At 41.5% G+C, this 17,678-nt stretch overlaps 1 protein-coding gene across 2 annotated transcripts in view; it reads right to left on the reverse strand.

Annotated features, from left to right (window-relative positions):
* Window positions 1-17,678, reverse strand: part of KATNIP (katanin interacting protein) — a 132,998-nt gene that overhangs the window by 18,405 nt on the left and 96,915 nt on the right. For both annotated transcript variants that reach the window (XM_075286009.1, XM_075286008.1), the window contains one exon: window positions 15,762-15,872. In XM_075286009.1, coding sequence (XP_075142110.1) covers window positions 15,762-15,872 — 111 coding nt within the window. The remainder of the gene's footprint in view (window positions 1-15,761; window positions 15,873-17,678) is intronic.

Genomic DNA, 17,678 nt, shown 5'->3' on the forward strand with positions numbered 1-17,678 from the left:
CTCATGGAGACCCCCAGAATGGAATACAAGCACAATTGCAATCGCTGTGCTGTCAAAGCGCATGGACCCCTAGACTATAATGGGTCTGTGTGCTTGTCGCGCCCTGACCACACAAATGATTCGAAACACTGCCTATGACCCAAAGAACACCGTCCCCACTGTCAAGCATGGAGGTGGAAACATCACGTTTTGAGGGTGTTTCTCTGCTAAGGGCACAGCACTACTTCACCGCATCAATGGGAGAATGGATGGAGTCATGTACCGTAAAATCCTGAGTGACAACCTCCTTCCCTCTGACAGGACATTAAAAATGGGCCATGGCTGCAGGACAATGACCTAAAAACATACAGCCAAGGCAAAAAAGGAGTGGCTCAAAAAGAAGCACTTAATGATTTAGAGATGATCTGCAAAGAGGAATGGATTAAAATTCCTCCTATGTGCGCAAACCTCATCATCAACTACAAAACCGTCTGACTGCTGTGCGCGCCAACAAGGGTTTTGTCACCAAATATTAAGTCTTGTTTGTCAAAGGGATCAAATATTTCTTTCTCTATGCAAATACATTTATAAAATGTATACAATGTGATTTTCTGGATTTTATTTTTGATATTCTATCTCTCACTGCTAAAATTTTATAGACTGTTCTTGTCTTTGTCAGTTGGTAAACTTACAAAATCAGCAAGGGATCAAATAATTATTTCCTTCACTGTATGTTTTAAGGTGATGGAATTGCTACAGAATCCTTGTATTCACACTGTGCGAAAAACCCAGTGAAAACTGAAGGCCTGTGGTCAGGAAAACTGGAGGCTTCTTCATTCATGTTCATACAGTATGAAATCTTCACACCCCGAGATGCTAACAACCTGCGGTTCTTGAATTTTTGTGAAGTCTACTGGACAATGCTATGGAAATGCCAACAATGTCTCTATATTAATATTCTTGTATTTAGTGTTTACTGCCCTTGCTTATATATCAGGGTCTGCGTGTATTGGCATCATGGTTTTCATTTACAAAGGAAATTATCACTACACCAATCTGACCGTCAGGACAAGGAACATCTCGTAACTAGCTTATATAGATACTGGTGTATTGAACAAAAAAAATCTATACAAGATACTATACACTGAAATATATACCTTACACTAGCTTCCAGTAATGGATATATGTTCTGTTTAGTAATGCAAAATGTACTTTAAGACAAAAAAAATAGATACAAAAATGAAAAAAAAATGCAAAAAACGTCAAACCTGCATAATGGAGCAGATGAGAAGAATATAAATCCGTTTGCCTTCTCCATTGATATTTTTATGACCCTTATGATGACTAGCATTAGCTGAGTCTAGGGGTGCAGTGGAAAATGTCTAAGGATCCATCAGTTATTGGTTAGAGTGCCTTCCTAATAAAATGTCATATCTGAATTTAAAGAGGATTTTTCACCACCTCACACTCTTTGTATTATTTAATAAATGCTGCTCCACTGATTTCAGCAAGTTGGAATTATTTCTCTAGCTCCCACCATTCCCAAGCAATAAGTGCTGCTAGTTTTGGTGTCTGATATACTATTTAGGCTCTGTAATGTTAGAAGGTCAGTGTCAGGGGGTGTGATCCTGAGCTCTGATACAGTCTACCTCTGAAGCACACCCCCTTTACCAGCTCAGAGCCTAAATAACATATTAGACACCAAAACTAACTGCACTGGTTGCTCAGGAGGGCTAGAAAAAAATTACAAGTGCCCTGTCACCACTTACACCAAGTGGTGACAGTACTATAAAAACAGGTTTAGCAACGCTTAACCCTTTGGGATGAAACTGCTCTATTTTCAAATGGGCGTTGTTTTAATGGCGTTAACCATACAGTAAAAATGACATGTACCTTATACTCTGTGGGTTTATGCAGTCTACAGAGCTGTGTAAGGCCTTGTTCACATCTGTGTTGGTATTCCGTCTGGGGGAATGAGGACCCCCCCCCCGAATGGAATACCAAACGCACTGGCAAGCGGTGTAGCAGTGTGTCAGTGAAAGCACACGGACCCCAAAGATATAATGGGGTCCGTGTGCTTGCCGCCAGATCTCCACAGGGATCATGTGGACAGGAAAGTTGTTCACAATCTATAGTCAATGGGGTCCGTTTGCTTTCACTGGCACACCGCTTGGAGTTGAGTTCCGTATTCCGTTCGGGGGATCCCAATGCAGACTCCCCGAACGGAATACCGAACGCAGATGTGAACGAAGGGTAAGGCATTGAATTTTTAGGACATTTAAATTTATTGCATAGGCCATCAGTATTAGACTTATGATGCTGCAATGCCATAAAATGGCAAAAAAGGCAATGCCATAAAATGCTTTCTGATTCTTGCCATAAAATATTCAAATATTAGATAATACTTTTAATTTGAATCCGAGAATAAGATAACGTTTGTTGCAGCCGTTCACGTAACTGTCATTGCTAGTCGTGCATGTACTTAATAGACTCTCTCCTTGGAAATGTTCTCTACCATTGTGGCTGAATTAATCCCCTTTATACTCAAAAACTGTTCTAAGTACAACATCCACTGCTGTTCCAATGAATTCACTGTGTATTAAGCATTTTGAAGAAACATTTTTTCTCACTTGTAGCCGGTGCAACAGAGATTACATTCTGTGATTGGCAGATGACCCCATAACCTGATGTTTCACTGCTCAATGTGCGAAAAGCAGCATGCTTTTCACATATGGTCACTTTCTCTGCAAAACCACTAGATTATCCTTGCATGAGCTTAGCTTAGCGTGCAAACAATAACCCTGTAATAATATCAGATGGTGTGATCTCATAATACTGTATGTGACAACTATTATAATTAATAAAAGCCAGCTTGAATTCCCTTCAATATGAAACTACTAAGAAAAGCTCTTTCATTAAGTTACAAGCCCTCAGGGCAGTGTCACCTAATAAGCCAATGACTCATTTTTGACTAATTTCCAAGATATTTTAAGAAAATCTATCATGTATTTAACTTTAGTTTTATTAACTGAATGTAATAGTGTAAAAAGACAAATAAATTTTTATATGTCATTTAGAAAAACACTAGCTTCTGCCCACGACTTAGTCTGCGTGTTTTTGGTGTCGATGATCCGGCCGCTCCAAGAGCCGCTTGCTGCTTAGCTTACTCAATCCTCCTCAGCCCCGCTTGAGGAGAACTATGATGACTTCCGACTACCTTCATAGCTCTTGTTTTTTTGAGAATTTTGCGACAAATTAGATTTTCGTTTTCCCGGCATGTTTAAAATTGGGAAACTCCCAAATTGATTAAAGGGGTTTTCCCATCTCAGTGTCTAAGCACGCTGCCTGCAGTGTCTGCTTCTCACTTCCTGTATTTCCCTTCCCCCCTTCTCCCTCTGGCTGAACAGGACACAGAACACTTATGCAGATCAGACAATATGCAGATGCTTGTACACAATGGACTCAGTGTTATCTGTTTGTTTACATAGCGAGATAACAGACCAGGCTTTATTAGCAAACTGCAATTAGCTGAACGTGTGTCCTGCCGACAAAAGCAGTTTAAAATAGTATCAGGGGTGTAACTACTGGGGTAGCAGCGGTAGTGGCTGCCACAGCGCCCGAGACATTAGGGGGCCCAGCAACAGCCGCTACAATTTTTTTTTTTTAAATAGGCTGTTACCGGCTGGAGGAATTCCAGCCAGTAACGGGCCCTATTTACATACCGATCCCGGTTCCTGCCCACGGCCACCAGCGCTCCTTCTTGTGTGGAGGCCACTTTGAGCAGGAGCGGGGGGATCAGTAAGTGAGGCCGCGGGCCCCACAAACACTATTACTATACTCTGTCTTTTCAGACCCCCCTAGTATAATGATCGGGGGCCCAGGGGAGTTAAGAGAACATAAAAAAAGTGTTACTTACCTTTCCGGGCTCCAGGCCTACATGAGTGATGTCCCTGATGTAACATGGCCGGGGCCTGCGTCCTTATGCATTGCGCCACAGTCCCAGGTCACGTGATGTCCCGTACGTCATTGAAGATGTCAGACATAAGCATGGACCGCATCGGAGCCAGGGAGATGTAAGTAACAGTGTTTTTTTAGTTTGTATCCTCCCCTTGGGTCTCCGATTATTATTATTTTTTTTTTAATGTAGATTGTGAGCCCCACATAAAGCTCACAATGCACATTTTTCCCTATCAGTATGTCTTTGGAATACGGGATGGAAATACATGCAAACACGGGGAGAACATACAAACTCCTTGCAGATGGTTTTATGCCCTTGGCGGGATTTGAACACCAGGACTCTAGCACTGCAAGGCTGCAGTGCTAACCACTGAGCCACCGTGTGGCCCCCGGGTCTCCAATTATTATACTGCAGTGCTGACCCATAGATAGGGCAAGGCTACATTACCTAAAGCTGTAGTTATGATTTATACAGCAAGTGAGCATCGTGGCTCCTGGCATGAAATCCATGCTGTCCCCAAATTTAAAGGATGTTTCTCACTATAAAAAACAAAACAAAAAACAGTCATCCACTATGCTCTGAGAATGAGGACTAAGTGTGTGATCATTGGGGACCACCGCTCCATTCATGAGACTGATGGAGATAGCAGAATACAACGCTCCATCAGTCCCAAGTGAATGGAGTAGTGCACATGTGCACTACCACTACACTTAGAAAGGGATTGGCTCCCTAATGCTCAGTCACTTATTCCCTAACCTCTGGGACATAGATAAATGCTGATAGTCGGAAAACCTCTTCAAGGCCAGGGCCTCATGTTGTAAAAATAAGGTAACAAAAAATGCCAGTTCTACAGTACCTGTAAAGTGGATGGATCCTGGCTAATCTCATCCACACATTGCAGAAAAAAATCTGCAGTAGAAAGGAAAGATTTAAAAAACGTGAGATTTTTTTGCAAATTGCAGCAGATCAATTATACCTCAGTATAGGCATAATAGGGAAGAAAAGTCCGCACGGGAAAACGATGAAGACTTTCTGTGAAAAGCGCTGTGGAAAAAAAATAAAACGCATTTCAGCAATGTTTTTTCCACAGCACTTTTTGGTTGCGGCTTGCTACGTAGCCCTGATATTGAGCTGCACATCTGTCACATAGTCCTTTCTTTTGCCAAACATGAGCTACAAGCCCTGATCTGAACCACATTCTTGATGGAAAATGTCTGGGCTCGACTGATCTATTATAGCTCACACCAGTTTTCAGGTGCGAATAAGACCTTGGGTCCCACATTGCAAAAACGCAGCCTCCTGGCCGCAGCAGAAATGCCACATCATAACCTGCTGTGTATTTTGGCTAATCCCATCCAAACATTGCAGAAAAATATCCGAAGCAGAAATGTTGCAATTTAAAGAATCGTCGTTTTTGCAAATCGCAGAATGTCAATTATACCTATAGAAATGCCTGTTTTCCATACAGATATAATAGGGATAGAAAGTCCGCAGTGGAAAACTGTGGACTTTCTGTGACAAGCGCTGCGGAAAAAAAACGCAATACATTTCCATCATAGACTATTCTGCAGTGCATTTTGGCTGCAGCTAGCTACGTGGGGCCACTGGGATGTCCAACAGATTTTCACATATCTCTGGTTCTCTGCACCAGTTAGGCCCTTAACTAAATCTGGCATACAATACTGCAGTCTTAAAGGGGTTTTCTAGGCAAAAAGAATAAAAATATTTTTTTAAATGGTCTGTTAGTGCTATTAATGGGTTAATACGGGCACCCAAGTACCTTTAGCAGTGTTTTGAGTGATTTCTGGGAGCGCCTAGCATTTTCTGCACTTGTTTACTTGGTGTAGGATCCTGCTGCCTTAGCAGCATTCTGGTAGTTGTAGGCTCTCAAACTATGTCCCTCTCACTCCTGTCCCTCCCTCTTTAACACCCCATCCCTGTCTCCTTAGATATCCCGCCCTCTACTGGCCCATCCCAACTCATTCAACCCACTTCATTACCCCATTATACTTACCTGTCCAGACTTCCTTCTGCGAGTAATGGCTCCTCCTCTTTTTTTTTTTTATTTTGACAGCGGCTGAGCAGCAGTCACGGCACTGTACTGTAGCCTTCACGCTATCTCTAGTGACATTTGGTTTCCGGAAACGGATCGTCACTGGATAATCAGAAAATGTCCCTGGGGCGGACACATGACCACACCTAGGATATGCACATTATTGATAAATTAAGTAATTTAGATAATAGGCGGGGGAGGGGGGGGGGGGTTGGGGTGCTTATATTAGTGTAGGAATCTCTATTTATCCCGAACAACCCCTTTAATAAATTTTCTCCATTGAGTGTGCATTCATTTTTGTATTTATCAATAAAAATTTAAAAGCTTAGGCAATGCTTACAATTGTCCTTCAGTATACCAGTGAAATACATGACTAAAATATCTCAAAACTACTGGCCATGACTGTTCAGCGAAGGTGCATGGTCTCGAAGAAGGGAGCACCTAATTTCTGAAGAGGTGTGCACTTACATAAATGTATTGACATCTAAAGACCGTCATCACAACTATGGCTTAAATATATGATAAACCAACATTCTTGAAACAAATGGAAAATGTACTAAAACTATAGGTTTGTATGGAGCTGGAATGAAAATCAGTCAGATTATGGGTATTCCCTGCACAGCTGATGCAAAGGTCACCAAATTCACAAACAAATATCTTGTGCAAATAAATAAAAAAAAGCTTACATGAGGCTTCCAGAAAAATAATGTATGAGAAATAATGTTGCTAATTTGAGTTGATTCAGCTGAATGCTCATAAAGATGTTATATAACTTTTTATTCTAACCGCTTTACTGTGCAACGATAGAAACATAGTGGAAATGTCGGCAGCCGAGCCTTAATCAGGTTTTATCTTATGTTATCTTAAGCTTCTCTGATGCATTTCTCAAGAGTTTAAGAGCAAATCCTCTTTTGAACGTTTTGTATAAACAGATCACATTCAATTTTCTCACTACGCTTACTTTTAATTCCCAATAGTTGTCCATATGGTTAAGTCTTTGAAGCGGCGACGCTCTGTGCAGGATTTCAACCTTTAACTAAAATAAAATTCAGGTTCACAAAAGAAAATAATGTTGGATAGTGTTGACAGAAAAGAAATGAAAAAACATTTGGGGGAAAAATAGTTCAGAATGAGGCATTCCATGAGAGAAAAACAAAAGGAGCTCATTACGTAAGCATTAGGCATAACGAAATCAAACAGCCTGATTCCTCTCTCCCCCAACAACTGCTATTGGGGCACAGTCGAAAAGGCTTCCATATCCAACAGTCTGATCCTTCTCTCCTCCCACATCCACCGTTTGGGCACAGTCTGAAATGTTCCATATCCAACAGCCTGATCCTTCTCACCCCCAACAACTGCCATTGGGGCACAGTCGAAAACTCTCCCATAGCCAGCAGCCTGATCCTCTCTACCCCAACAACTGCTATTGGGGCACAGTCGGAAAGTCTCCCATATCCAGCAGCCTGATCCTCTCTACCCCAACAACTGCTATTGGGGCACAGTTGGAAAGGCTCCCATATCCAACAGTCTGATCCTTCTCTCCCCCAACATCCACCATTTGGGCACAGTCGGAAAGGCCCCATATCCAACAGCCTGATCCTTTTCTCCCCCAACAACTGCCATTGGGGCACAGTCGAAAACTCTCCCATATCTAACAGCCTGATCCTTCTCACCCCCAACAACTGCCATTGGGGCACAGTTGGAAAGTCTTCCAAACACATTAGACGCCTGATTAGTCCCAATGAAATTGGCAGGCTGCTTTTTATCTAATGTGTAAGGCCAGCTCTATCCTCTGTTCTCTAATGTCATGTGACTTTTTACTTGTAAAGACAGCACAAGATATATCTACTAGAAAATTAAAATGGTTGCCCAGATTTAGAGCAAATCTCAGGGGAAGCCGGGGTGGGGTCAAAAAATAAAGATATACTCACGATAACGTATATAAGGTCTATGTATCTTACTATGCGTGTTTTGTACTGTAACTCCCAATAGGTCATGTTTAAAACTGTTTTCAAAGGGTTAACAACTGTTTGACAACCGGAGTTGAGCTGGTCAAGTAACGACCTGGTTTCACATTCTTTCTGGGCAAAGCATGTAGAGGATTTTGGGTATTAAAGTCTCCATGGTGTCCTTGTCTCAGACGTAATGAGGGAGCCCTAGACCTATCTATCTCCTGTCATCAAATTGATTGGTTAGTAGCCAGGATATATAAATAAGATGATATTACCGGTATCTCTGGGGATTGGCCGAGCGGAATATGGGGTGTGCTTGAAACACTTTGGAATATTGGGACTAGAGAGTCTGTGTGGTGGTGACCATATTATAACATCAGTATACAGCCCCTTGGATAAGGAACTGAATGCCCAGCTCCACTGGCAGGAATAGGGATGAGACGTAAGCTTTTTTATATTCCCCCTCATATTATGTCACATTAAAGCAGTTGTTTAATAACTACTGTGTTGTCCGGTTATAGTTAGTGTTGCGTTCTACTGTATGTATATCAAGTGTATTGGCTCGGCTACAAGATACCATTGTGGCACCTCCTGCAGTCGCTACACAGTGGGTGGGAATACTTCTAGCATAGGTGTAGGAGTCTCAGGCTGGTAAAGTTGGGGTCCCATGGCGTACAAAGCACTGTAGCAGGTTTTGGGTAGTATGTGGTACTCTGTGGACAGCCCTGTGTATAAACCCACTAGGGAAGCGAGTATTGACCTAAGGTTCAGTGAGAGAAGGAGTGCGGTGTGAACCTAATCTATACCCAGAGCTTCGTTGTCCAGTCCCGCTCACTTTCCCCTCCTGTTACAGCAGTCTTTCTCAAAGTGGGCGATAACGCCCCTTTGTGGGTGCTGGAGGCCTATAGGGGGGCAGTAAAGGGCACAGAGAAGATTGGGGGGCGTTGAAGCGGTTTAGGGGGGCGATGGCTAATTTAAAGGGGTGGTATCATAACAATGATTCTATCTATACTGCTTGTTAATGTGGATTTAAGACTTTTCCTAAATACACTGCTTCAGCAAAACTGCTTTGTTTGTCCACTATCTTACTTTATTCACTTCATTATGGACACTAGCACCTGGCCCCCTGCTCATTGCTGAGGGAGCCACATGACATAGCTCCCTGCTGTGTGGGGGCTGAGTGTACGGAGCCAGCCTGTGTCTGCACCACACATACACATCACATACACATCACCTAGCTCCCTGCTGTGAGATAGAGGGGGAAGTGTGGAATAAGTGCTGCTTTCTTATATAAAGCAGTCTAAATCCTACTGGGCTAAAGGACCTGGTCTCTCTGTTCACTAGGATAAAGCTTTATTATATAGAGCAGGCTGCTAGTGGGCAGAGGAGCCAGGTCCTTTAGGAAACTCCGTACAAGGTAAATCCAAGTCTACAGGACCTTTTGATGACATCACAGGCCCTTCAGTCAACCCATAGGATCACTGGGGGGCGCTAGAAAATTAATTCTCGAAGTGGGCGGTAGATAAAATAAGTTTGAGAACCTATGTGTTACAGGGTTCACAGAGCTGGAAGCTGAGAGACATACATGACAGCCGAGGACAAATCAGTGGCCTGAGCTGTAGATATCAGTGAGTGATGTCACTGCTGAGGTGACTGATGGGTCTCTGTGGTCATATGATCGGTAAGTGTGATTTATTTATTTATTTAATCTTTTACACCCAGTTGCTCCAAATCCTTGACAAATCCTTTAAGTCTGGAGTTGTTCGTTTCTCAATCAGAAATAATATCTTTTAAAAAAAATAAAAAAAACTGCAAAATCTATAACAACAGATGCCATTAATAATTCTGTAGCCTTCTTATATGGTAGAGAAGTCCTTGGGCCCCTTATGCACCAGTGTCTGGGTCATTATACAACCAATAGCTAATACCTTGCTCACAGAATCCCAGGATCGCTCATATACAATACCAGCCCCGACAACCACTGTGAATAGTTCACTCTTGCTTTTCTCAGGCTTACTATCAGACCTGCTCCTGCCTACAAAGAGATCTAATGTTATAGGGGAATCTCTCCTAGTGCTTAGGGGGCGTTCATACTACCAATGGACTCGGTCAGCAGTGTCCGTGGCTATTGTCCGTACAAGATTTTAGCAACGGACACTAGCTGGCCTGTTGGCAATTTTTTGCAGTTTTCAATTTCCATTCATTTCAATGGGATTTTATCTTATGTCCTTTAGTGTCAGTTTGTGTCCCTTAGTGTCCATTACAACCATGTTCGTTTTTTCAATCGGTCAAAAAAATCCTACATGCAGGATTGTCTTTTCTTTTTTTTTTTTTTAAACATTGAGGTCTATGGGCAATGGACAGTAACTGATAGCTGTTTGTGTCTGTTATGATAAGTGTCTGTTTTTTGTTTTTTTAAGCGGACACTTTCTGAGCGGACACCAATGGTAGTGTGAACCCTACCTTAAAATGTAGCTTAACCAAGATATACCGTATATACTCGAGTATAAGCCGACTTTTTCATGCTGAGAAAGCTCTCCTCGGCTTATACACGAGTCAGGGTCCACGGAGCACAGAAAACAGGAATGACATGGAAGGGGGAGGTCCTTTAGTGCTACTGCTCTGTGATTGGCTTGTCATGAGGTCACGTGACTGTGATGTCATCAGAGGTCCTGTAGCCACTGGTGTGTAACATCTACAGATAAGGTTGAGTCTAAATCCTAGTAGCTCCGCCCACACCAGAGTCCGATCACATGGTTATGACGTCATCAGAGGTCCTTTAGCACACTAGGATGTAGCATCTACCCTGCAGATGAGTGGCCAGGATTCATTGTGTCTTATGGAAGATGTCTGTTGTATGGAGGAGAAGAAGCTACAGTAACGTGACACACACAGGGACCTTCCTATAGTTACTCTGCCTAGTAATGTCAGGCATTGGGGTTATTCATTTAGTTTCAGTAACTCCATGTGCCTCACATTAATAGCAGTTAACCCCATCATGTCCCTCCTATTAACCCCTGTGTGCCCCATATAAGGGTTACTAATATGTGAGACACATGGGGGTACTAATGAAGGACCTTAATTATGAAGATACCTAATTATTACCTCCAAATGTCCCACATATCAGTAACTCTTATGTGAGGCACACAGGGGGTTAATGTGAGGGACATGATGGGGTTAACTGCTATTACTATGATCCCCATGGAGTTACTAAGCTGCAATGCACATGACCAGACTGTATCTGCAATGGTGGATTCCCCCTGCTCAGCTTATACTCGAGTCAATAAATTTTCCCAGTTTTTTGTGGTAAAATTAGGGGTATCGTCTTATATTCAGGTCGGCTTATACTCGAGTATATACGGTAGTCATTCTCCACACAGGACTAGTTCCCCTACTGAAAGTTTCGATAAAGTGTCAATCATCAGGTTAGTGTCACACTAGCAAATTTCTACAGCAATTATAGGACTAAAAATTACAGCTAAAAATCACTGCAAATTCCGTCCCCATAGACATCCATTAAATGTTATCGGAGAATGTCACACCAGTGATTTTCCTCTAGCGATCTGCTGGAAGCTGATGCTAATAGCAGTTTAGCCCAGGGGACAGGACACTACTGGAAAATACAGCTGAAGTGAAATAAATGGTATCTGACAATTACTTAGCACACGGAGGATATTCACTGCTGTGAAAAAAAGCAATTGGCGCTGCTGATTTTTATTTTGTTAAACCTCAAAGCTCCAAAGAAATGTTCAATGTTTAGTCAGAAAATGAAGAAATAACAGCTCATAAATCACAGATTCTGAATGAATAAGTGTGTATGCAGTACAAAGTGACGGGGTGCAGCCACAACACTATCACTGCGATACCTGTGGATCCTTGAAGTTTTGTTTATACGCCTCAGAAAATGCCGTCTTAATTATATGAGGATTTAATAAAACACGCCATGACGGAGCGCAGCAAGAAAGAATTAAAAACTGATTGTTCTAGTGATCCATATTATAGGACGATACAGGAAACATCATCTGCTACGACTCCCTGAATTATAACCATTTCATTGTTAGATGATAATATTCTCAGGACTCTGATGATTTGTTGCGGTGAGATATCTATCACAAAACAGAACACTAAAGGAGACGAGTCAAGTATAGGAAATTTGGAAAAATTAGCAGTTTTCAAAATTAAGTCAAACCACCCAAATTAGTAAATAATAAAAAAAAAAATACTACTTACAATATCTGCGCTTTATGGTGGCATAATATTTTTAACCCTTTCGTGACCAGCCTCTTTTAGGCCTTGTTGACCAAACTGTTTATTATGTTTTTCCGTTGTCACATACCAAGCCCTATAGCTTTTTTTTTATTATTATTATTATTTTTCCATCAATGTAACTATATGAGGAAATGTGTAACATCTCTGCCTGTTCTGGTCTCTGCGCCGCCCTCTGCTCGAATGCGGCGGCGCAGGAGGCGTGTGCAGTTTCATAACTTGCTTAGAGTTTTTGGTTGCACAAAACACTGTCTGAACACTGTCCTATTCCTTCACCTTGGTAATTGATTTCCCACCACACCCGTCTCCTTCACCTTCAGTTCCCTCTGCTCCTCTAAGAGTTAAGTCTTGTTTTGCCTTGTGATTGACAGCCTGACTTCCTGTCAGGTTCAGGGCGGGTTCTTCCTCCCTATTTATTCTTGGTTCGCATTCACATTGTCGCTTGCTATTGCCTTGTGCGTACTTGATTTTTTCTGTCGCTGTTATTACTTGTATTCTGATGCTTGACCTATGGCTTTCCCTACTGACTATTCTTTGGACTCCGATTTGGCACTGCATCGCTCGACTGTTTCCTGACCCTTGGTTAGCTGAGCTCCCTTTGTTGTTGTTGTTTGTCTTGTCTGCGTTTTGTGTATCACATATACAGGAAGGGACCGTCTTCGAGTTGCCGCCTATTACGTAGGATAGGACCTGGCAATAGGAAGGGACAGTGGGAGGCTTCAGCTTAGGGCTCACTGTTTCTTGTGCCCCTCCCCAGGGTTTCCAGTAGCTACTGGGGAATTGCTGTCCTAGCAATTACATAACAAAATGTTTTGTTTTTTTTTGTGGAACCTCATTGATTAATCAATATACATCATTGATTAACTTTTATTAACTCTTTCTGGAAAGGAATAGAAAAGAACAGCAATTTTGACATTGCCTTTTTAAGCTATAAATCTGACATCATTCAATGTATGGCTTAGATAGCCTGATAAATGTATTCTGGGTCGATATAATTAAATTGTAATTTTTTACTATAAGGAAAATGTTCGTTGTTGTACCGTGTTAGCCAGTGGGTTGGAAATATAAAAAAACAAGAAAACTTGATAATCTTCAGTAGTTGATACCTTTTTAATGGCTAACTCATAATGATGACAAAAGGCTAACGTTTTGGAGCGCTTGGCTCCTTTGACAAAGTAAATTTTAAAACATTTCTGAAGGAGCATATTTATATACAGAGCAGGCACAAAGGGTGTTAGAATTCAGGAGGAAGGGGGGGGTTGTTAGTAATTGGTAGAGACAATGTAAACACTTACAGGTCCTTATCAGTTCACACGTTACTGTAAAAAGACATGAAACCCTGTGATGCATTAAGTCCACACTCTAGTGTCTGAAGCAGGGTCATGAATTTGCACTCATGTATACGTCGTTCTCTCTTTGATCTGAAATTCCCTCTCAAAATCAAAATCTTCATGTGATCGGTGATGTTGTGGTCCCCACTGCAAAAATGCTTTGACACGGGAAGGTCAATTCTTTGTTCTTTAATTGTATGGCAATCACCCCCAACTAACACAGGAACATTTCCATGTGGAAATAAGAGGTGCAAAACCTGCCCCCACATACTGACCACTGACAGGATAGAGATACCAAACTCGAACAAGGAATATAAAATTCCAGGTACGTTCACCTGTAACACACCCAATGTAGTGTATTTAATTATGTGTACCAAATGTTCCACTGATAATCTGTATGTTGGAGAGACCGGACAGCAGCTTAGAACGCGTATGAACTCACATCGCCATACAATTAAAGAACAAAGAATTGACCTTCCCGTGTCAAAGCATTTTTGCAGTGGGGACCACAACATCACCGATCACATGAAGATTTTGATTTTGAGAGGGAATTTCAGATCAAAGAGAGAACGACGTATACATGAGTGCAAATTCATGACCCTGCTTCAGACACTAGAGTGTGGACTTAATGCATCACAGGGTTTCATGTCTTTTTACAGTAACGTGTGAACTGATAAGGACCTGTAAGTGTTTACATTGTCTCTACCAATTACTAACAACCCCCCCCCCTCCTCCTGAATTCTAACACCCTTTGTGCCTGCTCTGTATATAAATATGCTCCTTCAGAAATGTTTTTAAATTTACTTTGACAAAGGAGCCAAGCGCTCTGAAACGTTAGCCTTTTGTCATCATTATGAGTTAGCCATTAAAAAGGTATCAACTACTGAAGATTATCAAGTTTTCTTGTTTTTTACATTTTTTACTATTGTCAAGTTTTACTTTTTTTGCAAATTTTTTTGTAATAATTTTTTTCCCCCCAAGACCTAAAACTATTTTTTTTGTTTGTGGAATTCAGGGGCTTATTTTTTGTGGGAAGACCTGAAATTTTTATTGAAGCTATTTTAGGGAACATAACAGTTTTTGATCGCCTTTTCAAATGTTTTTTTCAGCGGCTAATATACAAAAAGACTGCAATTTTTTTTTACGCCATTCACCATGCAGATAAAATAGCATTGCAGGTGTATTGATTGGGTCCTTGCAGATATGGCAATACGCAATATTTGTGTTAGCTTTTTATTTTTATTTGTTTTTTTATCATTGAGTAAACCTTTTGGGATGGGGGTGGAATGATTGTGTGAATGTGATTTTGCTTTGCCCTGTCTTCCATGTAAGGCATCAGACCCCTGTAATCTTGCAGAGGTTCAGATCCCGACTTTGGGGCCTCAGAGAATTATTTAAGGAGTATACATACTGAGCGGAGGTGAGCGTTTTATGCTCTCCGCTGCGAAACCGTTTTTTTTTAAATTGGACACAGAGTCGGACATGCAGTACTCCGTGTCCGATTTTAAAAAACCGGTTTCGCGGCGGAGAGCATAAAACGCTCACCGCCGCTCATGGCCGGACCCGGTCTGACAGGTTTCCGTCTTCTGCATGCAGAAGACGGAAAGCTGAGAACGGAGATTCAACACTAGTGTGAAACTAGTGTCAGAGAAGTAAATAAATAATAAGTGTTTATATTTCAAGTGGAGTATAAAAGTTTTCCATGTAGTGCGTTATCTAGAACAATAAAAAAACAAGACGGCACAAAGCTTCAGTTTTATCATTAAACTGAATGATGCAAATGAAAGACGCATCATTTCAGTCTGTTGCTAGGCTCTGATCCGACTATGGATCAGATCAATGGACTAAACAATGAAGTCTGCAAATGGCCTTAATAATTAGGAATAGTTAATTGATTATTGTTATGTCTGTGGCTTTCTCTCAGAGGCAAAAACTTAGCACTGACCAAGGTACATGTTGTCCATCAGATACAAGGATTGCACGGATTCATTCTAAAATGGATGTTTTGTGTTCCTTTAGCACTAAACATTATTGTGCATTTAAGTCATTTCAGCATTATTACATGAAAAAAAATCAATGTGCGTAGTATAAAATTAAAACCTCTATTCATCACACATAAAAAAGGAAGTTCACACCTTTTAAATCAAACACGATCGACCTAACCACGTTCCACATTGTGTTTGTTCACTGCAATGAAAAGCAAAATGAACACAAAAGGATACTGTTCTCCATCAGCTCGATTTTCTCTCCATGGTCACTGTACAGCTCAAGGCCATTCAGCCCAATGTAATAGGGATCACCCCAGCTGGTGAGGAGCTGAAACTGGAAGATAACTGAACAGGGTTTTAAGGAAAAAAACAACTAAAAATGTAGAGCTTGTAGGAACAGATTACCTGGGTCACACCATAAAGTGAACTAGTTAGGAAATGTTCACACTACTGTTATGAATGTCTGTTGCTGTCGCCCCCCTTAGGATGAGAGTAAGGGGCATTAAAGGCATTCTATCATTGGCTCTAGTGATTTTTAATAGAGATGAGCGAGTAGTACTCGATCGAGTGGGTATTCGATCGAATACTACGGTATTCAAAATACTCGTACTTGATCGAGTACCACTCGCTATTCGAATGAAAAAGTTTGATGCAGAACCAGCATTGATTGGCCGAATGCTATACAGTCGTCCAATCAACGCTGGTTCTTCTCCTACCTTTAGAAGTCTTCTCCGTGCAGCTTTTCCGCGGCGTCTTCCGGCTCTTCATTCACTCTGCCAGGCATCGGGCCTGGGCAGAGCCGACTGCACATGTACGCTTGTAGTGCAGACATGCGCAGTCGGCTCTGCCCAGGCCCGATGCCTGGCAGAGTGAATGAAGAGCCGGAAGACGCCGCGGGGACGCTGCAAGGAGAAGACTGCACGGAGGATCCAGCCCGACCCTCACTTGTGGACTTGGTAAGTATAATTTGATTGAATGTTGCCTACCCCCAAAACGAGCATTTTCCCCCCATAGACTATAATAGGGTTCGATATTCGATTCAAGTAGTCGAATATTGAGGGGCTACTCGAAACGAATATCGAACCTCGTACATTTTACTGTTCGCTCATCTCTAATTTTTAACTAAGCATATATTTGCATAGCCTTTAGAAAGGCTATTCCATTCATACGTTTTGTTTAGTAATCAGAATTTGGTTTTAGTTCATTCCCGAGTAGTTCAGCTCAGTTAGTTCGCAGGTCACATGATACTTAGGGACCGCAGCCAAGTTTTTTTTTTTGAACACACAAATCCTGCTTCAATTCCAGTGCAGGTGAATATAAGACACCTTGTAGTATACGCTATTACAGAAGTCGACATACTTTTCCACTTACTAGGTTGCTCTCCTTCTCCTTACCTTCAACCAGACTGTTTGGTTGCATAATATTCAATATCCATAACAAGCTAACATAGAGAACGCAATAGAGGGGTAGGGGGAAGGCTGTCAATTCTTGTATTCCCTCATTCTGTGCTGTGGTCGAGTCTTATCTAGAAGATATTGTATTGTCAAAAGAGCTCTCTTACACACAGAGTAGCAGAGTGTAGCAGCAGCAGCAATTATTTGTGTCTCCTTTCAAGCTGCTTCCTCCTCCTTCACTTTCCCACTTCATAGACTTGAATGTATAAAGTAGTTCAGCCAGGAAAATGGAGATAGAAACATATTTCTTTAACCCCCTAACAGTGGCATTAAAATTGCAAAACCCTCCCAAAAATGTCACTTTTTATAGCAGGTTTTGAAGTTGAGGCTCAAATAAATATTGATGTCATATAACTCCGGTGCCTTATGTACATTTTCACTTTAGTGATCTAACGTATTCTAGCCTCAAACCATAACATTGTATCCCTGGAATTTCGTCTTTCAGAACCTTTTAAATTTTACTTCAATCTAGCTTTATGAGACCTTGTATTTTGTGGGTACACAAGATTTTTTTGACCAGTTTTATTACTTTTTGAGAGTTAAGGCCAGTGGTTCACTTCTGTGTTTAGTATTCCATCCGGGAATTCCGCTTCGGGACCCCCTGAATGGAATACCGAACGCATTAAAAAGCAGTTAGCTAAGAAAGCACATGGACCCCATAGACTATAATGGGGTCAATATTTTTTCCGCACGCTGT

This window comes from Leptodactylus fuscus, chromosome 8, assembly GCF_031893055.1.
Source record: "Leptodactylus fuscus isolate aLepFus1 chromosome 8, aLepFus1.hap2, whole genome shotgun sequence".
In the NCBI taxonomy this organism is placed as follows: Eukaryota; Metazoa; Chordata; class Amphibia; order Anura; family Leptodactylidae; genus Leptodactylus; species Leptodactylus fuscus.